This window comes from Lathyrus oleraceus, chromosome 4 (genome assembly GCF_024323335.1).
Source record: "Lathyrus oleraceus cultivar Zhongwan6 chromosome 4, CAAS_Psat_ZW6_1.0, whole genome shotgun sequence".
Taxonomy (NCBI): domain Eukaryota; kingdom Viridiplantae; phylum Streptophyta; class Magnoliopsida; order Fabales; family Fabaceae; genus Lathyrus; species Lathyrus oleraceus.
In genome coordinates, this window is record NC_066582.1 from 220101270 (window position 1) to 220126727 (window position 25458).

Sequence of the window (25458 nt, forward strand, 5' to 3'; positions counted from 1 at the left end):
AATGATCGTGGGAAACCGTATGCAGCTGGCAAAGGTTTCCAGAGACAGAGTGGGATATAGAGGCCTAGTGGGGGAGACTCCAGTGCCCCTGCCAAGTGTTACAGATGTGGTCAGGCTGGACATCGTTTCCATGAGTGTACCAGTGCTGAGAAGAAGTGTTTCAAGTGTGGCAAGGGTGGTCACTTGGCTGCAGAGTGCCGGTTGAAGACTATGACTTGTTTCAACTGTGGAGAGGTGGGTCATATCAGTCCGCAGTGTCCTAAGCCGAAGAAGGAGAATCAGTCGGGAGGCAAGGTCTTTGCTTTATCGGGTTCTGAGACTTCTGCAGATGATCGTTTGATCCGAGGTACGCGTTATATTAATGGCTTTCCTCTTGTAGCTATTATCGACACAGGTGCTACTCATTCCTTTATATCTTTGGATTGTGCTGTGAAACTTAAGTTAGAGATATCTGAGATGCGTGGTAGTATGGTGATTGATACTCCTGCGAAGGGTTCAGTGACTACTACTTCGGTTTGTTTGGATTGCCCTTTGAGTATTTTTGGTAGAGACTTTGGAGTGGACCTAGTGTGTCTTCCACTAGTGCAGATCGATGTTATCTTGGGTATGAACTGGTTGGTGTTTAACCGAGTTTCTATCAACTGTTTTGATAAGACTGTGATCTTTCCTGAGATTGAGGAAGGAAAGAGTTTGTTTCTATCAGCGAGGCAAGTGAATGAGGCAGTAGCAGATGGGGCAGAGTTGTTTATGCTGTTAGCAACTTTGGAGGCTAAAGATAAACTGGTGATTTGCGATCTAGCTGTGGTGTGTGATTTTCCTGATGTGTTTCCGGAAGAAGTGAATGAATTACCGCCGGAGTGTGAGGTTGAGTTCTCAATTGATTTGGTACCTGGTACTAGGCCGATATCGATGGCTCCGTACCGTATGTCTGCTGTGGAGTTAACTGAATTGAAGAGTCAGTTAGAGGATCTGTTGGATAAGAAATTTATTCGTCCGAGTGTGTCACCGTGGGGTGCACCAGTGTTATTGGTTAAGAAGAAAGAAGGTACTATGAGGTTGTGTGTGGACTACAGGCAACTGAATAAAGTGACGATCAAGAATCGGTATCCTTTGCCGAGGATTGATGATTTGATGGATCAGTTGGTTGGTGCGAGTGTGTTCAGCAAGATAGATTTGAGATCGGGATATCATCAGATACGTGTGAAAATTGAGGATATTCAGAAGACTGCTTTCAGAACAAGGTATGGACATTATGAGTATTCTGTAATGCCTTTTGGTGTGACTAATGCGCCTGGAGTATTTATGGAGTATATGAATAGGATTTTCCATCCGTACCTAGACAAGTTTGTTGTGGTGTTTATTGATGACATTTTGGTGTATTCGAAATCTGAAGAAGAGCATGCTGAGCATTTGAGAGTGGTTTTAGGAGTTCTACGAGAAAAGAAGTTGTTTGCTAAACTGTCTAAGTGTGAATTTTGGTTAGAAGAAATTAGCTTTCTTGGTCATGTGATTTCAAGAGGTGGTGTTGCTGTTGATCCTTCTAAGATAGAAGCGGTATCTAAGTGGGAAGCTCCGAAGTCAGTTTCTGAGATAAGAAGTTTTCTTGGACTTGCAGGATATTATAGGAAGTTCATTGAGGGATTTTCTAAGTTGGCGTTACCGTTGACGATGTTGACTAGAAAGGGGCAAGCGTTTGTTTGGGACTCAAAATGTGAAGAAGGTTTCCAAGAGTTAAAGAGAAGGTTGACTACTGCTCCTATTTTGATATTACCAAGTCCGTCAGAACTATTTGAGGTTTTCTGTGATGCTTCATTGTTGGGTTTGGGTGGTGTGTTGATGCAGAATAAGCAGGTTATAGCTTATGCTTCGAGACAACTGAGGGTTCATGTGAGGAACTACCCGACGCACGATTTAGAGTTGGCAGCCGTGGTATTTGTTCTGAAGTTATGGAGACATTACTTGTACGGGTCAAGATTTGAGGTTTTCAGTGACCATAAAAGTTTAAAGTATTTGTTTGATCAGAAAGAGCTGAATATGAGACAGAGGAGATGGTTAGAGTTTCTGAAGGATTATGACTTTGGTTTGAATTACCATCCGGGTAAAGCAAACGTGGTGGCTGATGCATTGAGTCGGAAATCATTGCATATGTCTATGTTAATGGTTAAGGAATTGGATTTAATTGAGCAGTTTAGAGACTTGAGTTTGGTGTGTGAGAGTACTCACAATAGTGTTAAATTGGGAATGTTGAAGTTAACGAGTGGTATTCTGGATGAGATTAGAGAGGGTCAGAAATCCGATGTGCTTTTGGTTGATAAGTTGACTCTAGTGAATCAAGGTCAAGGTGGTGAATTCAGAGTTGATGAGAGTGGTGTTTTGAAATTTGGTAATCGGGTATGTATTCCGAATGTTACCGAACTTAAGAAGAGTATCCTGGAGGAAGGACATCGTAGTGGCTTGAGTATTCATCCTGGAGCTACGAAGATGTATCATGATTTGAAAAAGTTATTTTGGTGGCCGGGAATGAAAAGAGAAATTGCGAGTTTTGTTTATTCTTGTTTGACTTGTCAGAAGTCAAAGATTGAGCATCAGAAGCCGTCTGGGCTAATGCAACCGTTGACTATTCCAGAGTGGAAGTGGGATAGTATCAGTATGGATTTTGTGTCTGGTTTGCCGAGGACAAATAAGAATTTTGAAGCCATTTGGGTGATTGTTGATAGATTGACGAAATCGGCTCATTTCATTTCGATCAGAATGGATTATCCGTTAGAGAGATTAGCCGAGTTGTATATTGAGAAGATTGTAAGTTTGCATGGTATTCCGTCGAGCATTGTTTCGGACAGAGATCCTAGATTTACATCGAAGTTCTGGGAAGGTTTGCAGAGGGCTTTGGGAACTAAGCTGAGATTGAGTTCTGCATATCATCCGCAGACGGATGGTCAGACTGAGAGGACGATTCAGTCACTAGAGGATCTTTTGAGAGCTTGTGTTTTGAAAAAAGGAGGTGCTTGGGATTGTTACTTACCTTTGATTGAGTTTACCTACAACAATAGTTTTCATTCGAGCATTGGTATGACACCGTTTGAAGCTTTGTATGGTAGGAGATGTCGGACACCTTTATGTTGGTATGAATCCGGTGAGAGTGTTGTGGTTGGACCGGAGATTGTTCAACAAACTACGGAAAAGATTAAGATGATTCAGGAGAAGATGAGAATTGCTCAGAGTCGTCAGAAGAGTTATCACGACAAGAGGAGGAAGTCACTTGAGTTCCAAGAGGGAGATCATGTGTTTCTTCGTGTTACTCCGATAACTGGGGTTGGTCGAGCTTTGAAGTCGAAGAAGTTGACACCTCGATTTATTGGTCCTTATCAGATTTTGGAGAGGATAGGAGAGGTAGCCTATCGTATCGCTTTACCGCCGTCACTTGCGAATTTGCATGAGGTTTTTCATGTGTCTCAGTTGAGGAGGTACATTCCTGATCCGTCGCATGTGATCCAAGTAGATGATGTCCAGGTGAGAGATAACCTGACTGTTGAAACATCACCTACGAGGATTGAGGATCGAGAGTTGAAGCAGTTGCGGGGTAAAGAGATTGCTTTGGTAAAGGTAGCTTGGGGAGGACCAGCAGGTGGCAATGTAACTTGGGAACTTGAGAGTCAGATGAAGGAGTCTTATCCTGAGTTATTCACTTGAGGTATGTTTTCGAGGACGAAAACTCTTTTAGTGGGGGAGAGTTGTAACACCCCGATAAAATAAGATAATTATTTAAATTGAGTTAATAATATATTTATTAATTTAATTAAATAATTGGAATTTTTATATTATTGGAATTACTATTATTGGGTTATTATTTTATTGGAATAAAAGTTGGAAGTTAGAAAAAGGTCCCATTTAGTAAAAGGGTTTATTTTTCACGTGAAAAGGAAAAAGGAGACAGAAAAGTGGAAAAGGGCAAAGAGAGCCAGAGAACAAGGGTTGAAGAGGGAAAAAAAGCTTGAAGCTCAGAGATTTGCCGGATTAACTCAGGTAAGGGGGGTTTATCATCGTTTAATGGGTATTATGGGATAATATGTCATGGGTAGTGATAAACCATTGATTGATCTCTGAATTGGATGATTATGATGAAATTGTGAAATATTGGATGAACGAAATTGGGTTATGATTGAGAGGAATTCGTAGGAATTAGATGTAAAAATGTTAGATTTTTGTGAAATCGAATAGGGTATGATTCGTGTTAGATGATATGAACAATTATTGTGAAAAATTGGACTGTGGAAGGTTGAATTGGATAGATCTCGTAGCAGAGAAAGCCATAGCAGATCTGGAAGTCTGGTTTCTGGTCATACGCGTATGGCACTAGGCAATACGCGTATGAGATGGCATGGTACGCGTATGGCACTAGGCAATACGCGTATGGATGAGGAAGATGATGTTTTGAACGTAGATTGGTCTCTGTTGGTACGCGTATGGAGAAGTGGTACGCGTAGCATACGCGTATGAGATGGTGTTACGCGTATGGGATTTTGTCAGGAGATGGGCCATACGCGTATGGGGTTAGGCAATACGCGTATGGGCAGGATTGTGATTTTCCTGAGCTGTTGTTGTGCAGTTTTTAACTGTTCAGCTGAGTAACGTAATGCAGATGATGTATGATATATTAGGGATCATTTCCCGTTGTTTTGAGTAGTATAGGTATTAGTAGAGTGTGCTAATACTGTGGTTGTTATTTGGCATGATATGATATGCTTATGTGATAAAATACTGCTGATGTGTGATAGTATGCGTGATGCTGTGAATGTATCAGTTATGTGTGCATTGGTGAATAGACTGTTTTATGGCTTAGAGTGTGAGCATATATCTATTCTTGAATTGTTGTTGATGATGTAGCATTGCTAGGTGATTAGCATGCATGTTGTGGCCTTTATGGTGGTAGCTAATTCCCATGGTGAGGAATTAGTGATGAGTTATTGTGGATTGTTGTTGATGTTTGCATGCTAGGTGATTTAGCGTGCATAGCATAACCCTTGGGGTGGTAGCTAATTCCCATGGTGAGGAATTAGTGATGTGAGTCACTAGGTCTCAAATGAGTGGGACTAGTGAGCTTGGTAGCCGTACCTGGATTTGGTCGGTGAGGTTGAACTATATGTTCACGAATAGTCGGTACCGCATGCATGGAGTCTCATTGCATAATATATGTATGTATGGCGTATAATATGAATGGATGTATTCCAATATTATACGTGTGTTTTATGGTTGTTTTGAGTTTGAGTATGATGATGGTGATGATTATGAGTTTATATTGCCGTTGCTGAATATGTGTAATCTGATTAGGGTAATGATATGTGTTATATTACTTAGCATTACATGATACTTTATAATGCTTATTATATCGATTGAAGGACTCACCCTTACAACTATGTTTTCAGGTAATGAGCAGTGATTGAATAGAAGCTAGTCTTGGGAGTCTAGTGTAGTCCTTAGTGGGTCATGCTCTGGTAGATGTAACATCGGGATGGGATGTTTTACTATGTTTTCTTTTGGTTGTTGAACAACTTTACATGTAATGTAGTACATGATTTGAATGTTGTTATTTTGTATCCGCTGCGAATTATGCAAAAGTGTCCTATTTTGATTGAATAAATGAGCATGACAGGATATATTGATGATTGGTGTGAAATGATTGTGTGTCACCCTTCAGGGCATAATTACTCTGATTGATATTTTATTATTTTAATTAAATACTTGGGGTATTTTAGAAGGGTGTTACAGTTGTAGCAGGCCTATGATCAATATATTGAGAAACTATAAACTGAAGAGCCCTATGTCACTAATGCTACGGCCCGTAGCAGCCCCTTGAGTTTTGTATGAGGAAATTCCAACTTTTGACTTTTTTTCCATGTTCACTCGTTTTCAATCCCTTTTTATCTCGAATACTCATTAGGCCTTGAAAATAGTAAATATGATAAATGGAAATAATATTGACAAAAAGAAATAAAATGCTTAGTAAAAACAATTATAAATAACGATACAAAAACCACTTATAACCTTGGAAAGCTTTTAGGTCGTCCATATCCAAGCAGGATCTTTCAAAAGCGTCCCAATAAAGGATTTTTGCAAAGCTTCTTTGATCAATTAGTAATATCTTAATATCTTAGTCATCACACCTTACATTTATGACCATGGGGTCTTTGTCATGCAGATGGATGCCTGATGAGTCCTTCTCAAGAAAGGTGATCTCAGACTCTAAGGTTCTTTTCTCGTCAGAGTCATGGCTAGCGAGAGAGTCTTGGATGGATAGAATTTTCTATGTGTACCTTCTATGGCATAAGCTATTCTCCCACCTCTGGTGAATCCTCCTACTATGGTATTTAGGGTATGGCGTGGGTTTGTCTTTTCCACCCTTGTGTTTTTCCTTGACTTTATTGGGTCTAGGACTCCTAGATAAGTCTATCTTATGAGAGATGGATCTGCCTTGGGCCTGGGTGGAACCACCTTTGACGTATTTCTTCAACTATTCTTCTTGGATGAGGCGCTTTATCTCCTTTTTGAGTTGGCATAAGTCTTATGTGTAGTGTCCTTTGACCTTGTGAAACCTGCACCACCGACTAGGTTTAGAACCCATGATGTATGAATTGAAGGCTAGCGAAGGAATGTCATCCATACTAAGTACTTCACGCCATATATATTTACGGAGAGTGTTCAAGGGTGTGAAACTCTCTCTAGGAATATCGCTTCATTTGAAGGTCACCATATCCCCGATATGCAAGTTATAGTGATTCATACGCGACTGTTCTAAGTTACTAGAGTTTCCATATGTCTGCTCCTTAACATCTCTAGTCATGTTTTCAGAATTATTTTCTTTGTCTTTTATATATCATTATGCACGCGTCACTACCTCCGCAAAGGAAGTCGCCAACCCCTCGGGCAGGAATCATTAAAATGCCCAACCCTTAATTCATTTTGGAATGGTCCCGCAAACATCTCCTAGTTAGGGTGGAAGACCTTTATAGTCGTCTCATTGAAATGGACTAGATATTCCCTCAAAGATTTAGAAGAGCCTTGGCGAATGTTGAATAGGCTGATGGTTTACGTCTTTTTGTGCATGCTTACTGCAAATTGATAAACCAAGTTATTTACTCGGTCATGGTATTTGATGATCAAGAGTCGTGGTAGACTCATGTATCACCTTAATGTTGTGTCCCTGAAGGTGCTAGAGAGAAGCTTGCACTTCAGGGAATCAAAGGCTCCAATAATTTCCATATGTCTGTTAATGGAAACGAAATGTTCTTAGGGGTCGTTGCGTTCATTAAACTTGACCAATGTTGACGACTTGAAGTTCTCTAGCACTAGTTCCCCCATATTTCATCAAAAAGAGGTTGGGGTTCCATAACTTTTGTCTCCTCAATAGGGCCAGCCTCCTTTTGGCACTATTGGATGTGAAGGACGTTGTCCTCAAAAGTTTGATTATAACGACATAAGTCATCCATGGCAACACGCATTTCTGCCATGGCGTTCTCATCGTATGTACTGTTGTTGGCCATAATTGTTATCTTCTTGTTCACCATATTAGATAGAGGAGTTGGTGATATGAATACCAATTTGGCTGTGTTTACTGTGGAAATTGGTAAACAACCGCTGGTCCTCCCTAGGCCTTGAGACTAAGGGTTACTTGCAAGATCGACCAGTTGATCCTAGGATATGTGCTAGTGCAAGTGTGGCTTATTCAACTCGACGAAACAACTTTGGGAGGAACGACTCCTCACAAAGTATTGAACAAGCGCAGGTTTTTCCACACGAACGGTTTAAACGATGCTATAACCTATGGGTAACTCGTGACCGACAGCGCTACAACGTTCAAAAGACGTACACGACGAACACGCTTTTGGTGAACTCTATTATCGTAATAGAATAAGTGACAACAGTGTAGACGACAACATAAAGTGATAACTTAAAAGTAAATGAAATTAAAATAAAATGTTCAACGAGAACAATTGAAAAGTAAGGAAGTTGCATTGAAATGAATATGGTGATTCACGTACATAGCACTCTTAAAAACTCTTGCTTCCTCGCGCTAGAGAATGAGAAGTTTCTTACAAGTGATTTTTAGTACAAGGTGAACACCTCGAGCCCCTCGTGGGATATCCTATTTATACTAAACTAAAGAAAATGTCTACAGGCTAAAACTCCTAAAAACTAGCAGACGTCGTGCCACACGATCTGCAATCGCTCTATCCACGTTTTGCAAACTGCTCCATATTCTGGCGCTTTATTCTTCTTGTAACTGCTAGTAATTTTCCAATTTCAAATTTCTCCCGCCCAGGTATTTAGGGCGACACTGTCTTCTATGTGTTTGGCACGATCCAAAATTCTTTAAGTCCCAAGCTTCATTTCAGTCGACGGAATGACCTTTCGACCAAACGTGCTTCTTCTGTTGGCTTCATCCCTTGATGACTTACGTTTTTCTCAACTCTCGCTTATCTCAGGCACATCTCCACCCTTTGATGGGGTATAAACCCCAAATTCACAAGACCCTTTCATCAATTACGCCTTCAACATGCCTTAGAGGTTTCTCGTGGTAACAAAATGCCCCCCAGAGATGCCATTTTCAAATGTCGATGTTGGTGAGATGATGGCATCTTTGAGATGTCGACTTGCTCCTTACTGCTTCCACTTCTACTTAGTGGGACACCTGTTTGCCCCACGTTGATGACGTCATATAATCATGACGAACGTTTCCTTTTTTCCTCGAGACCCATAAAATCACGTCCCCATCACTTCACGTCTTTATGACAGAAACGTGTTTACCGTCCCAACTGCCTTCTCTCCTCCACGTGTCTGCAGACGTGGGAACATGGGTATACGTGTCGAAAATAGAAGCTCAAACGTTCACTCTTCTTTTCTCAGGGTTTAACCCCTATAAAACCCTTATTCTTTCTTCTTCTTCCCTTTTTTCTCCCTTTTGCTTTAGCACACAATAATCTCCTGCACTCTGTTTAAAAGCTCTTCTTCTCCAAAAAAACTTCCATTTCTTCCATGGCTAGCTCCAGTAAAAGTAAATCATTTCCCTCTGCTGCTAAACTCACACATCCTCTCACCATTGATGGTAAGGAGTACGTTCCTGAGCCTCTGTTTGCAGAAGAGAAGGCAAAAATCTGGCGTTCTCAGGTATTGATCCCTTTCTCTTTTGATGACGAACCTTTAGCGTTCTTAGGTCCTCTTCCAGAAAATCGCCGCCCTGAGATAACCAGAACAGATTCTTCCCTTTTCCCCAAAATCATATCTCTGAACCCTTGGTTTCTTCCCAAAAGCCTTTTTCCCTTCGTTATGTCGACAGGAATTTTAGGACTGCTCCTCCCAAGAACTGTCCTAAGTTTTGCGCCTGGATGGATCGATTAGAATCAGAGAAAATCGACCATTGGAAAAGGACAGGCATCTACACCCTCCTACAGATTGCCCGTTGTGTCCCTCCCCAATCTTGTGGCATGTTACTAGATGCCCTCCAATTTTGGGATAGTTCGACCAACTCTTCCATACCAAGTGTGGCATGATTACGCCGACACTCTTGGATATTGCTGCCATCACTGGCTTAAAACCGACTGGAGAAGTCTTCGACTGTGAAGCCGTAGCACCAATCTCTCTGCGGTTTGACGTTGGTGACTCTCGCAAGCCGACGTACAACAATTTCATTGATCACCGTGCCACCTCTTCAGGCCCTGTGACCGATGAAAAACATGTAGCTTTCCTGACTCTCTGGCTATCTCGCTTTGTTTTCTGCTCCAGATCTATGCAGATAGCCAAGCATTTTTCTCTCCTAGAAACTCAACTGCACCAAGAGCGTGATATCTCCTTGGGCCAATTAATTTTAGCTTCTCTTTATGAATCTCTGTCTGAGGTCGTCTGTCAAATCAAACTCTTTGACCCTGAGAATTCAAAGAAGAAAAGTGTGTTGGTCCATGGACCTTTTTGGTTCTTACAATTGTGGCTCAATGTCACTTTCTCTAAAGATATAGCCCCCTATGGGATAAAAAGGGTTGCGTGTCCCCCGGAGGAACGAAACCTGATTTGGAAGCGATTGATCCCTCTAACGTCCATCGACAAAACCTTCCCTGACCTCCAGGTGTTTCGCCTCTTGTTCAACATAATGCTGACCCATGCCAACTTTCTCCCTTCTATGGCCCCTTTCAGCCGTCGAACTAAAGGTCCTGCATGGTTCACCATGGCTTTTCCTCTGACTGAAGATGAGCACAGAGATGAAACCTTCCTCATCTGGAGACATCTTCTGGTCCCTCGATTTCTGTCGACTGAAACCTCCAGTAGCAACCCTGGCCTAGTGGCTTATCAGCCTAACTTGGTGGCCAGACAATTTGGCCTTTGCCAATTTATTCTCAAGTCCCTCTACTCTTCTCCTGAATTACTCACAAATATCCTTTGTGGTCAGCCCTGGAGTGTGATCCAGGAAGGTCTTGAGACCATCTGGGAAAACCGACCACGACTCCACTCCACTCCCTTTCGACCAGCCTTCTCTTGCACCAAAGAGTTTGATGACTGGTGGTAGTCGTATCTTGCTGTTTATATTGGCGCTCCTGAGGCCAAACTATCTGAACTAACTCAAGCTTTTGTTTATTTGCAGGCAAAGTCGACCAAGTGTAAGGCTCTCCATGCCAAACAAATTCGCGCTTTCCAGAACTATTTCTAAGTTGTGTATCGACCATATAATCTTCGCCGGACCATCTTTGAGGCCGCAGCCGAATTAAAGGAGAAAGTAACCGACAGGCTCCCAAAACTTAAAATCCCTGGTTACGCGAAAGACAAGTATCTTTACGCCCTTCATTTTGGAAACATCAAGTTCCCTCCTTTGCCATCTAGCTCCTTGGCTTTGGCCTTTGGCCATTCGGTCCCAAAGTGGTTTTATTGTCCCATTTTACACGTACAAAATGCCTATAAGAAAAAGGCCGACAGAGTGGTTCCGACAAAGCATTATCTGCCTGACTACTCAGGGCCACTTCATATTGATCCTCAATATGTTAGCGTGTTCGAATCCACACAACTTGGTAACACTTTTCTGGAAAGTTAACACCTCCTTTCAATTGGATTTCGCCGCTCACTTGTGTTTCTTATGTTTCTTTGCAAGGATCCCTCTAGACCCTGTGGATCATGCTCCTGCCAACGAACCCACCCTTTCGACATAAGAGACTCAAGTTCGACTCTAGCTGAGCTGCCGTTTTCTTTTGCCTCGGTTTTTATTCTTAACCGTCATTTCCCCTTTTTCAGGTTGCTCTTGAGAAATCCTCTGATGATGATGAGTGCCCTATTGCTCAAGTCTTGAAAAAACCCAGTTCTTCGGTATGCACCTATATGAAGCAGTGTTACTTATTCTTGTGATTTCTAAGGGACACACTACATGGTCTCTAACTTCTTACTTGCGTGCAAGGTCAACCACGTTCGATAGACCCCACTGTCTCCTCTCACTCCAAAAAATCCAAAAAACACAAACGCTCTGCCGCCACAGGATCTGAGGTATTTCTTGTCGGCTTGCCTGATCTTCTGACTAGAATATCTGAATATAACTTCTCTTCATGTCTTCAGCCAACTTCCCAGCCATCTTCTCAGCACTCCCACAAATCCAAAAGCCATCAGGGCCACAAAAGGAAGAAGCACGATTCTCCCTCTAGGAGTGGTGAAACCAAGAAAAAGAGACACCATAAAGTGCTCACTCCATAGGCTCCTGCTTTAGATGCCGACACTATTGTGGTCGACACTTCCATTCTTAACAAGGCCCCTGATCTAGTTGTGGGGGCTTCGCAGTCGACTAGCACCCCCGCTGCTGTTGCCTTGGGGACAGAAAGTCCAGATATCATTTCCCCTGCGTCGACACAGGTAATCACTTGTTTTACTGTCTATTCCCTTGGATTATTGTACTTCTCTTACAAACATCTTTTTCCTTACAGCAGGCTAATGCTTCTGCTGGGCCATCTTAACCTATCACCAACTATACTCCTTCGTCGCCGGCTTCTTCTCCAGTTCACCCATTACAATTTATCGACACCTTGAATCATGACCTCCCTTTTGTGCTCATGCATGAACCTGCTGTCGGTCCAGAGATCTTGCGCGTGCTTGCCTAACTTAAAGATCTTCAGCTCTCAGAGTAATGCCAAGCATACAACGACCGCTTTAGAACAACTTCTGGTTCCCATGCTGCGCCATCTCGACAGTGTTAGGGAAACTGAACGCCAGATTGCTTCTACTGAGGCCTTTGTGAAGGAAAAGTGGGAGTTGGTGATGAATGCCGACGCAGAGGTCACAAAACTGCCAGGGACTATGGAGGAGAAGAAAAAAGAGTTAATCTCCAAACAAACAAGGGCCGATGAGATACGCCAACAAATTGATGCCCTTCGGCGTAAATTGCTACTTTGAACAGTGAGTTGGAGTCAATTACAAAGGAGGAGTCGTGCTTTATCGACGAAGTTCTAAAACCTGCCCAGGCTACTGTAGAGCAGACCATCGGCGATGCCTTAGAAGTAGCTGAAGAGCTTTCGACTGTTGAGAAGAAGCTTGAACAGCTTAAAGCCCAGACCGACACCTTGGAACCTACGTCTCTCCATTACAACTTTGAGCTTAAATCTTTGCAGTCCAAATTCGGCCAACTTTGACCGCTTTTATTTTTGTGTAATATTTGAACAATGGCTTTTTGCCAATTTAATATCATCATTCTATTTTAGCACTGTGTATTTATTTTCTGTCCCTTTTATAGCTGGTTTCCAACATAGTTTATTCGATAGTCATTTAGTATGTCACAATCTTGACCTCTTGAAGGATAGGCCTATATTTTTTCAAGTACTTTCCATTTACCCTTAAGATTCGCCTATCTGGTGCCAACTCTTCGACCTCGTAGGCGTTATTAGAGAAGGCCTGCAGAACCTTAAACGGTCATTCCCAATTAGGGGACCATTTACCCAAAACTCTATCATTTCTATCCATAGGCAAGATCACTCTCCAAACTAGATCGTCGACAACGAACATTTTTCCTTTCACCTTTTGATTGTAGGCTTTGGCGACTTTTTCTTTCTGCCTTTGTAGTGAATCCAAGGCTAACATTCTCTCCTCATCTAAATCGACCAGTTCGTCTGTCATCATGCTCCAATAATCTTCAGAAGGTATTTCATATTGCCTTTGGGTTCTGACTGCCTGAACCTGAATCTCTACTGGCAACACTGCGTCGTGCCCATATACCAGTCGAAATGGAGTTGTTCCGGTTGCTTCTTTTGGTGACGTTCAACATGTCCACAAAGCTTGATCTAACGTCTTATGCCAATTTCTTGGCTTCTTGCCTATATGTTTCTTTATTAGGCTGATGATCACCTTATTGCCAGCTTCGACTTGGCCATTCGCCTGTGCGTAATAGGGGGTAGAAGTCAGTAATTTGATTCCCATTTCTTTTGCAAAATCTTGCACTTTTCGACCAGTAAAAACTGACCCCTAGTCGGTTGTGATTGTTTCTGGGATGCCAAATCTGCAGATGATATGACTTTGGACAAAATCTAACACAACCTCTTGGTCTACATTTGTTAATGCCACGACTTCGACCCATTTTATGAAATAGTCGATACCGACCAAAACATACCTTTGTTGTTTCGACGAGGCTGGTTTTATTTTTCCGATAACATCCAGTGCCCACCCTCGAAAAGGCCAGGGCTTCACAATTGTATGCAACTCGCTTGCAGGCACATGTTGTATGCCCCCATGCAATTGGCATTCCTGACAGCTTTTAGCAAATTCAATGCAATCTTTCAACATTGAAGGCCAATAAACTCCTGAACGCATCAAGAGCCATTTCATCTTCAAACTCGCTTGATGCGCCCCACACGCTCCACTATGTACGCTAGACACGGCCACATATGCCTCGCTTTCTCCTAGGCATTTTAGTAACACTCCTTCAACTGTCTTTTTGAATAGTTCATCATTCACCAAGACGTAGCTAAGGGCCCTATATTTTATCTTTTGATCGGTCGACCCTACAGGATTACGTAAATAATCGACTAGCGGTTTACGCCAATCACTTTCCCCCTCGTCGTCGACGGTCAGAATTTCAAAATGATATTTATCTACAGCTCCCAACTTTATAATCAACAAATCTGATGGTGATAACAATGTCGCTCGTACTTTTTCTTTCATTTGGACCTCTTCATCCTGGTCTTTCGACGCTTTGTACCCTGAAGCCTCCTGCGCCAAATCATTTGCTCTCTGGTTCTCTTTCCGTGGTATATGCTGGAGGTTGACTTGCTCAAACCTCTTGAGTAATCTGATGGTAACCACAAAATACATGATTAAATTTTCTTTAACACACCTGTATTCTTTTGATACCTACTTAATTACTAACTCAGAGTCTCCCATAATTTCGACATTCCTTGCCCTCAATTCTAGCAGTAGTTCAAGTCCTGTAACCAGTTACTCATATTCTGCTTCATTATTTGTGCATACCCCTTCAATTCTGTATTTGAACTCTGCTGGAATTCCATCTGGAGAAATTATGACTCCTCCTATCCCAGATCCATGCTTATGTCTTGAACCGTCGAAGTATAATCTCCATGACAATATGTCTATGTAATTTTGTGCCATTTCGACCATTGAATGGTCGACAAGGAAATCTGCCACTACTTGCCCTTTCATTTCTTTCAAGGGTACGTATGTTAGAGAGTACTTCGTTAACGCCAAAGCCCATTTCCCAATTCGACTATGCAAAATTGGTTTAGATAACATGTGCTTAATTATATCAAAGTGAGAAGATACGTACACATCAACAGGTTTAATATATTGCTTTAGTTTCATACAAGAGAAATATAGGCATATACATAGTTTTTCTATATCACTATACCTAGTTTCAGGGTCATTAAGCATTCGACTAAGGTAATACACAGGTCTTTTGACACATTTTTCATCCTCCTGGACTAACATACTTCCTATAGTCGATTCTGAGGCTGCAATATACAACCTCATTGGCCTATTCCTAACATAAGGGGCCAGTACTGAAGGCCTAGTCAAATACTCTTTGATTTTGTCAAAAGCCTCTTGGTGCTCTTCTTGCCACTTAAAATCCTCATTCTTCAATCGAAGTATTGGGGAAAAAGCTTTTGTTTTGCCACTTAAATTTGATATAAATCTTCTAAGAAAATTTATTTTGCCTAACAAAGATTGTAGTTCCTTTTTGGTCGACGGAGGCTTGACGTCCATAATGACTTTTGTTTTGCTTTGGTTTACTTCAATACCCTTTTTATGCACCACAAAGCCAAGGAAATCGCCTGCCTGCACACAGAAAGCACACTTTAATGGATTCATTTTCAATCCATATTTCCTCATCCTTAAAAAGGCCTTTCGGAGATGTTCGACGTGAATATGTCGACCATTTGATTATATCACAATATCATCAATGTATACTTTCATGAAATCTTCGATAAAATCATGGAACATTGAGTTAATTACCCTCCGATATGTTTCTCCGGCATTTTTCAAGCCGAATGGCATGATAACCCACTCATATGTTCCCAAGGCTTCTGGGCATCGAAACTCCGTCTTCGGCACGTCTTCTTCTGCAATAAAAATTTGGTTATATCCAGCATAACCATCTAACATACTTAAATATTCGAAACCAGCGGCCAAATCGACCAACATTTCCGCTACGAGCATGGCATACTCATCTTTGGGGGTAGCAGCATTTAGATCTCTAAAATCAATACATACTCTTAAAGACCCATTTTTCTTGATGACTGACACAATATTGGCCAACCATTCGACATACCTTGTAGTTTGTATAAACTTGCTTTTCAGGAGTCTTTCTACTTCTGCTTTTATCTTTGCCATGATCTCTGGGGCGAAATGCCTAGGCGTCTGCTTTACTGGCTTTCTTCCAGTTTTTATCGGCAACTTTAGCTCGACCAAATCCCTACTTAAATCAGGAATTTCGTTATAATCCCAAGCAAAACAGTCTCTAAATTCTTTAAGTACGGATATTACCTCAGACTTTAGTTCTTTGTCGATGTTGGCGCTGATGTATGTTGGCCTTTTTTCGCCATTTTCGCCAAGGTCGACTTCTTCCAAGGGGTCTTTTGGTCGCATTTTCTCTGGTGCCTTTGGGTCTTTTCCAAACCCTAAAGGTTCATCATCATAAATACAGTCCAAACGCTACATGTTGACGTTTCCTTTAGCCAAAACTGGCTGATCTGGATGCCCTGGCCCAATAGCCACGTAACCCTCTTTATTTAACACATAAGCTTCGACAGCCATGTTTTCTTCAGCCTCTAGACCGACTTTATTTTGTTCTCGGCAACGTATGCTGAAATCCTTCTTAGAGCTTCTAGCTCAGTCATCATCAGTGACATCTCCCCAGCCTGTCAGTCGGATACCTGTATAGGATGGATCATCCAAACGTTCCACATCCCAAATGAAGCCATGAGTCTTGTGTAAAGTTAGAGAAACAAAAGCCTCACTCAGATTAGCATATACATCCTCAGCTGGAAAACAAGGAGAAATGTTGGCCAACTTTCTCTCGAATTCCTTCTTGCCGACATTATTCACGTCAGCCATGAAGTACCCTTGATCGGCTTCGATATTTTTGACCACTCCATCTTCTCTCCAAATCACCAATCTTTGATGTGCTGAAGATGGTACAACTCCGACACCATGGAGCCATTCTCTGCTAAATAACAAGTTGTAACTTGGCTTGGCGTCTATCACCATAAACAGTGTCTGTCTAGTTATTGAACCCACTGTGATGTTCACCATAATCACACCCATGGTGCTTTTCGTTTTTCCCCCGTAGTCAGACAAGACCACGTTGTTGGATCTGATGTCAGTATCATACTTGCCAATCTTCCTCAGAATATGGTGCGACATGATGTTGACAGTGGCGCCACAATCGACCAAGACTTTGTTGATAGTTACACCTTCGACTTTGGCCCTAATCAGCAATGGTTTCAAATGATTTTTCATAGTCATCGTGGGCCTTTCGAAAACTGCTTCTTGGCTTTCAGCAGAACCATTGTTTAGCACAAAATAGCATCTTGGCTGATGCAAAGCCATTTCTTCAGCGTCAGCATCGTCTATCGACTCCTCCACTTCAGTCACACAATTATATTCTTGTGGTAGAATTGACACCACGTTGACCAAGATGTCCAGACTTGCTTCGGACTCTAAATTGAAGTCATCAGTAACTTCATCAGAACATTTCTCAGTTGGTCGACGAACATACTCTCTGATCCGTTCTTTTGATGCTGTGTCGACCTTTACAACAACCTTCTTTCCAGCATTCTCCCCACTGGCCATGCCTCTTCCAGCTATTCCTCTAGCAGCCTCTCTTTCGGCCTGCTTACGCCTCTGGAAGCGTCTCCATTGAGTCCTCGACATGGGGTTCTTCCCCAAATAATTTTCAGAGACATGAGTCCTTTTTTAGACTTGAACTCACGCCTGTAATAAATTGCTAGACCTCCTCTAGCAGCAACAACAACCCCTTGTGGGGTCTCTTGTTTTTCCTGAGGCTTGACCCAAGTGCCTCTAGGGACACTTGCCGACGGTAAAAAGCTCCTAGGCCTCGCCTGAGTATTTTCCACAGCCTTTTTTGAGCCTCTTTCATTCTGATGCTCTCTGGTCGGCCCGTTTCTTTTGCTTTTGCCCAACTGCAGCTTCTGGAAATTTTCCGCGGCTATTTTATCGGTGACAACACCACATCTAGGGCACATGCAAACTTGTGAACCCTTGTTCTTGCAGCGATACAGGAAATCTACCAAGTCTTCATCAGCCCTTGGGTAAACTTCAGCTATGTCGATATCTGGGCTTTTACCGGTTTGCTCCAGCATGTCGGCCTCATCGTATTCGGTGATCTCGACCATGTTGATCTCGACTGGCTCCACAAATAGAGCTTCCTCCTGGTGGAGAGGGTCAACGTCAATCTTCATTCTGCGGCCACCAAATTTCAGCATGCCTTCTTGAATCGCTTTCTGAACCAGATCCCTGAAAAGGTAAAAATTAGAGGTATTATGACCAAGATAGTTATGATACTTACAAAACCCTTTTTTTTGTCTTTGTTCTAATGGTGGTATTTTAGTACCAGGTGGCACCACCATTTGACCATCTTTGACTAACAGATCAAAAATTTCCTCACACTTTGTCACATCAAAAGTATAAGTTTTCGAAGCGAATTTTGGATTGTTTTCGACAGGATTTTTTCCTCGCGCAGGAAGTAATGATCGACACTCGTAGGAAGATCCTGACTTTAACTGAGCCACGTCAATTTCTAATTCGGTCGATGAAGCATAATCAGCCTCATATATTGGATCTGTCGCGTCGTAGTCGACAAACGCTACTTTTTCTTTCTTAGCCTTATTGTGTCTAACTTTTTCTAACCTTAGCCGTTCGAGATGTCGAACTCTATCAGCCAATTGTGACATACTTTTCACAAAAGTTGGGTCTACTTTCTTCCTAATGGAATAATCTAACCCCTCTGTAGCCATCTGAACAAGTTCATGTTCTGGCACTTGCGTAAAGCACCTGGCCTTTAATGATCTAAATTGATTTAGATAATCGTCGATGCTCTCAGCAAACCTTCTCTTGATACTAGACAATTCTGCCAAACTTATTTTAGAGTGTCCTTCATAAAACTGTTCATGGAACTTCTTTTCTAATTTGGCCCACGAATCGATTGAACTTGGGGCCAAAGAAGTGAACCATGTGAAAGCAGCCTTAGTCAGAGAGGAGGGAAAGTTCTTTACTCTCAAACACTCATTATGAGTTAAATCTCCTGACTCTGTTAGATATCTGGCAACATGCTCTATTGTCGATTCACCAGATTCTCCCCCAAACTTAGTGTACTTGGGCACTTTCATTCCCCTAGGTGCCTCGACTTGGAGAATAAATTCAGCCAACGGGGAGGCGTACAGTGGCCTTTGCAATGTGGCACCCATACCATTTCTAGCGATAATCCTTTCGACAATAGTTGTCAAATTATTTTCTACTGTTAAGTCTTCTTGTCGATGTTGATCGACAATTTGATCAGCATCCTGGTGTCGGTTAACCAATACCATTTGGTTACGTCCTGCGACTCCTGATTCAACGCCTTAATTTTTCTGGGGTCTAAGGATTTGTCCTTCGTGGACTGTCTCATCTTCTGTTGCCCTTATCTCCATCTGAACAGGAACAGTTTGCCTAACCACTTGTGCCATCTGTCGAGCCGGTGCCCCTAGAAAATTACACAAGCGCGTCAATTGATTCGCCACCTGCCTATTTGTTTCAGCAGATTCCTGTATAACTGGATTAAAAACTGTACCCATTTGATTGGTTAACATATTAACCAAATCATGGTTACTATCATCCATTTGCTGCCTCAACACTGCTATTGAAGTGTTCGACAGCGGCACGGTTCTGTTCTGAGTATTGCCCTTAATGTTGCCCCCTTGCGCTGATCCTTACAAGGATGGATTCGTGTTTTGAGCGTTGTCTGAAAACAATGTTGCACTTGATGTCGACTGATATCCTGGCATTAAGGAATACGGCATTCCATAAAGAGGATATATGGTGCCAAAGCGAGGCACATAAGGTCTGAACATCGTTATCGTTGATCCTGAACCCCCCGGTGGAGGTAGAGGAATTGATGTTCCAACCGCACCCGTAGTTGACACCTTTGAGGCTGCACCTGATATCGGTGGCAAAGTGGCAACCTGTGAGATTATTGTTTCCGTAGTGGATAAAGTTCCTCGTGGTATTTCATTTGTATTGGAATCTGACATTTTCAAAGTTTCTCATGGCTTACTATATAGTTTGCCACTTCTAAGTTTCATGCAATTTCGCAACTACGCTAGCACCGTCCCATTGGGCATGCCATTTTGTTTACTGTGAAAATTGGTAAACAACCGTTGGTCCTCCCTAGGCCTTGAGACTAAGGGTTACTTGCAGGATCGACCAGTTGATCCTAGGACATGTGCTAGTGCAAGTGTGGCTTATTCAACTCGACGGAACAACTTTGGGAGGAACGGCTCCTGACAAAGTATTGAACAAGCTCAGGTTTTTCCACACGAACGGTTCAAACGACGCTATAGCCTATGGGTGACTCGTGACCGACAGCGCCACATCGTTCAAAAGATGTACACGACAAACACACTTTTGGTGAACTCTATTATCGTAATAGAATCAGTGTCGACAGCGTAGACGACAACGTAAAGTAATAACTCAAAAGTAAATGAAATTAAAATAAAATGTTCAACGGGAACAATTGAAAAGTAAGGAAGTTGCATTGAAATAAATGTGGTGATTCACGTACATAACACTCTTAAAAACTCTTGCTTCCTCGCGCTGGGAATGAGAAGTTTCTTACAAGTGATTTTTAGTACAAGGTGAGCACCTCGAGCCCCTCGTGGGATATCCTATTTATACTAAACTAAAGAAAACTGCCTACAGGCTAAAACTCCTAAAAACTAGCAGACGTCGTGCCACACGATCTGCAAACCACTCTATCCACGTTTTGCAAACTGCTCCATATTCTGTCGCTTTATTCTTCTTGTAATTGCTAGTAATTTTCCAATTTCAAATTTCTCCCGCCCAGGTATTTAGGGCGACACTGTCTTCTATGTGTTTGGAACGATCCAAAATTCTTTAAGTCCCAAGCTTCATTTCAGTCGACGGAATGACCTTTCGACCAAACGTGCTTCTTCTGTCGGCTTCATCCCTTGATGACTTACGTTTTTCTCAACTCTCGCTTATCTCAGGCACATCTCCACCCTTTGATGGGGTATAAACCCCAAATTCACAAGACCCTTTCATCAATTACGCCTTCGATATGCCTTAGAGATTTCTCGTGGTAACAGGCTGTCTAATACAATAGTGGTACATGCTAGTTTTATCGGAGCACCAATTGTACTTGCTAAGCTTACGATGAGTGACAATCCTTAGTTGTATAGGGTTGTCTAAGGAGTTTAGGATTGTTGTGCTGTTAGAGCAAGCTCACACATGAATGTTGAAAAGCTTTACATATGAATGATTGTTGAGAAAATTGAATGTCCTGTCTCAATCCTACGTCTGAGGTATTTATAGAAATCTCTTGGACTTGGATCATAGAACACAAAAAAGTGGTAGTAATATTCTTCTCTCTCATGAGCATGAGCATTTATTTTCCCCTATAATCCTGAAGAACTTGATTCTTTTCTTCGATTTTCCTTCCCACACCGTTTCTAAGTAAAGATACGTCATTCCCCATATTTTCGTAAGTGGGCGAGTGATTCAATTAAAGAGCGAATGCTACAAATCATGAGTGCAACTGTGATAAATGGACGCACACTCAAATAAATGGGCAATTAGTAGCCCCGCTTTTGAACAATGAGTGTTAGTGAATCTTGTGTTGCTTCATGTATATTCTTGATAAATATTCTTATACTAAATTAAAATGCAAAAAAGAATAAAAATAATAATAAACATCCATTGGCATGTTAAATGAATGAATAAAATGTAGTTAAAAATATTACAAAAGAAAAATATATAACAATACGAGAAAAATACTATAAAGTGATATGATTATTGACTTAATATATATGTTGCTTACTCATCAACTTTTTCCCACTTACACGTCAAACTATAAATTTTTTCCCATTTGCCATCAATTGGGAACCATAAATAAGTTGATATACAAGAGCCTAAATTCAAATATAAGAGAAGAATTAATTTTGATTGCTTGAGTTATTTGTGTGGGATTAAATTATCACGTTATATTTAAGCAATATCTAAGTAATTTAAATTAATTTTACTCCAATGGTAATTTAATTAAGCAATCATGTGGCACAATCAATGTTAATTTAAATAAACAATCTATGCGTGGCACAATCACACTCTAATAATAAATATGCTAAATTTTAAACCTATGAATCTTAATGTGCATTAACTAACCTCTATTAAAAATTCTCTAAGATTTATCATATCTCAGCATTTAAAATACGACTTTAAAATATATATATATATATATATATATATATATATATATATATATATATATATATATATATATATATATATATATATATATATATATATATATATATATATATATATATATATAATATTAAAAAAATTATAACACATTTTATGTATATTAAAAAAATTGACGATGTAATTATTGTATATGGTTATATTTTATTATTTTATTATTATTTTTTATAAAAATATATAATATATTTATATCTTTAAATAAATTATAATACTATATTTTTTTAATCAAATTAAAATATTTTTTTTGTTTGTTATCAAATTAAAATAATATATTTTTAAAGCGTATTCGCTTCTAGATATTTATGTTAGAGTTATAAAGTAAAAAACTTAATTTGTAAGTATTTAGTTGATTATGTATATAATTTATGCATATAATATATAATTTATTTAAATTGTTTTTTAGTTGAACCGAGTATTCTAAACGTGATTGATTTTATATCGATCCGTCATCAACTTTGATTTAATGATTCTATATTGTGATTATATCAATCACCTTCAAATTTATTATATTATTTTTGAGAATTATAAATGTGATAAAAAATTGATTTTGGATAAATTAATTATATAATTAATTCAAATTAAATATAAATATAATAAAAAGTAATATATATTTAAAAACATTTATATAAAAATGAGCAAACAATAAATTAAAGTGTAAAGCCACACTTGAATTAAAAAGCTATGAACATTTTTTTTCAAATTATAATATATGATTAATTCTACTTTAAAAAAAAGAAAAAGTATGAAAATCAATTTAAATTACTTTTAACTAGAGCCAAAAATAAAATTATATAAGACCACCATTGTTGAATCGAAAACCATGACATTCTTTTATTTACATCGAGGGTAAAGAAATAGGCTCATTGTATTATTGTAATCCCTCATTCAATGCTTCACCAAACTCACCTTCCACTTTCACCCTTCAATTCTTTCACTTCACACTCCTCTCTACCTTCTCTTCATACCTCTCAGGCTGAAACAAAAATGGAGTGTGTGAATGCAGAAACAGCTTTCTCGGATTTTCATGTCCAAGCCATAGCTCCTGTTGATGATTTCTCTGTCGATGATTTCCTCAACTTTTCCAATGAAGAAGAACAAGAACAAGACACTCTCCAACAACCTCAACAAGACATTCTAGATGAAAAACAACAAGAAAACCATTTCCAAGACAATACCCACAATCAAAATGAAATTTCACACCCCATAATCAATAACCACTTTGAATCATTACCAACTACCGAACTCACTGTTCCGGTACAGTTTCTCTTACTCTTACATTAATTTTTTTAAGGTTGTTTTTAAGGTTTTTTTTTGTAGTGTTGGAATTTAACTAAAGTTTTAATTTTTTTGTTTGTAGGTAGAAGAAGCTGCAAACTTAGAATGGTTATCTTATTTCGTTGAAGATTCCTTCTCACAATTCTCCATGACAGAGAATCATCATCTTCTTCAACCAAAAGCTCCTGAACCAAAACCCAATATTTCAACGCCGTGTTTCAAAACTCCGGTGCCGGGGAAAGCTAGAAGCAAGAGAACAAGAACCGGAGTTCGTGTATGGCCAGTTTCACTAGTCGACTCATCTTCAACTTCAAGCTCCACTGCTCTTTCTTCCTCTTCCTCGCACCTCGAGGAATGTTCGAAGCCGCCGGAGAAAAAACCGAAGAGGAGGATGGGTTCGCTGGACGGCGGCGAAGGGAGAGGTGTTCTGCGGCGGTGCAGTCATTGCGGTGTTCAGAAAACTCCCCAGTGGCGAACCGGACCGGCTGGACCGAAAACGCTCTGTAACGCTTGTGGGGTTCGTTACAAGTCGGGTCGGTTATTACCCGAATATAGACCCGCTTGTAGCCCCACTTTTTCGAGGGAAATGCATTCTAATCATCACCGGAAGGTTCTGGAGATGCGGCGGAAGAAGGAGGTTATTCCCGGTTCGCCACTTCACCCGGCTGCTCCCGGTTTTTGATTATTGTTATTTATTTTATTCTCTTTTTAATTTAGTTAGAAAAATAAATTAGGTTGAAGAACAAGTTAAATAATAAGCCTTTTTTTAGTCACTATTAGGCGTTTCATTATGTAACTTAATAGGAGGATTTAGAGTGACTTTGATATTTTGAAGAATTAGAAATCTTTAATTTTATTTTTTATTTTTTATTTTTTATAGTTTAAAATTTTATTTTGTCGTGTCAAGTTTTTTTCTTTATATAGTTTATTTTAATTTAGTTGTGAATTTGACCGAATGCGTGTTTGATAAATGCAATAATAAAAATTAATTAATTGATATGATTTTGTAAAATTAATTTTAATTAAAACCTAATTGAAAGTAGTTTTTTTTATATTTAAATATATTTATGTAAATAAGAGTTGAACAATACATTTAAATAAAAATAAATTCTAAAATAAAATGTTCTAATTTATGATTTTAAGATTTATAATAAAGATTTCTAACTTTAAATTAAAATCAATTTTAAAGACAAAGTTAATTATATTTGAAAATAATTAAATATATTAAAAATAATAATTTTGTATTCTTATATATACCCATTTTTTTAAAATAAAAATTGGTTAACTTAATTTATTATTTTGAGATGAATATATATATTTAAAATATTCGGATATTTTTTACGCACAACTGGGAAAATTAATCTCTTACTAAAAGATAAACTCTTAACACTTATTGATAGTGGAGTTAGAACTTAGAATCTTTAGTTGAATTGTAAGAGATCTATGTCATCCAAATTCCCTTCAAATGTATTTAGTTTACTTACACTAGAAACTCTAAGTATATGCATGAGTGATGAGATAGAGAATGGGATAGGTGGGTGAGTGAAATAATTTAGAATTTTGATTAAAGGTAGGGTATGGGATGGTAGTTGGAAAGCAAGTACTTTATGAATGATAAAAAGGCAATGCATAAGTGGTTAAGTGCATTTGTTATGGCGTAAGATGAACGTACTTTACACATTGGGAAACCGAACCATATGGTGGTAGTTACATAACATGATGAAACGGTTCTCATGAATTCAACCTTTCACCATCACTCCTAACTAAAGAACTTGTGCTAATGGCTATGAATTCGAAACCTTGATTTGGACTTTTATGCTTAGCTTAAATTTTGGAGATATGTAATCGACATGGCACACCCAATGATCGGAGAAAAGAGTTTTGGATTTTTAATATTTTATTGGCAATGTCTGTCCTTATAGGAATGTGTATCCTTTCAATACATTGAAAAGATAGGATTCTTTGGTAGTAATATTTTACTTTATTTGAGGCTTAGGTTGAAAAGGTTAATAGCTTATATTGTTAAACGGCCAAACAAGGTATTTGAATTTTGAAGTTAAATTTCCATGTTTGGAGGACTATTAGAAAAAAGAAAGAAAGGAAAGTTAATTGTTATATCTCTTTAGGGAAAAATGACTTCATTAAACATTAAAATTAGGGAGCTAAATT

General features: G+C 39.7%; 1 protein-coding gene across 1 annotated transcript; it reads left to right on the forward strand.

Moving 5' to 3' along the window:
- Positions 1-22834: 22834 nt before the first annotated feature.
- Positions 22835-24235, forward strand: LOC127074641 (GATA transcription factor 5). Its single transcript, XM_051015976.1, has 2 exons — positions 22835-23268; positions 23372-24235. Exons 1-2 carry the CDS (start codon positions 22903-22905, stop codon positions 23969-23971), a joined length of 966 nt encoding a protein of 321 aa, XP_050871933.1. The 5' UTR covers positions 22835-22902; the 3' UTR covers positions 23972-24235.
- The last annotated feature ends 1223 nt before the right edge of the window (positions 24236-25458 follow it).

What these genes read in the sequence shown, in the direction of transcription:
- LOC127074641 (XM_051015976.1), top strand. Translation starts at nt 22,903, where the DNA reads ATGCTTCACCAAACTCACCTTCCACTTTCACCCTTCAATTCTTTCACT. An exon ending in CTACCGAACTCACTGTTCCG is followed by an intron (nt 23,269 to 23,371) that starts GTACAGTTTCTC and finishes TTTTGTTTGTAG; the next exon opens with GTAGAAGAAGCTGCAAACTT.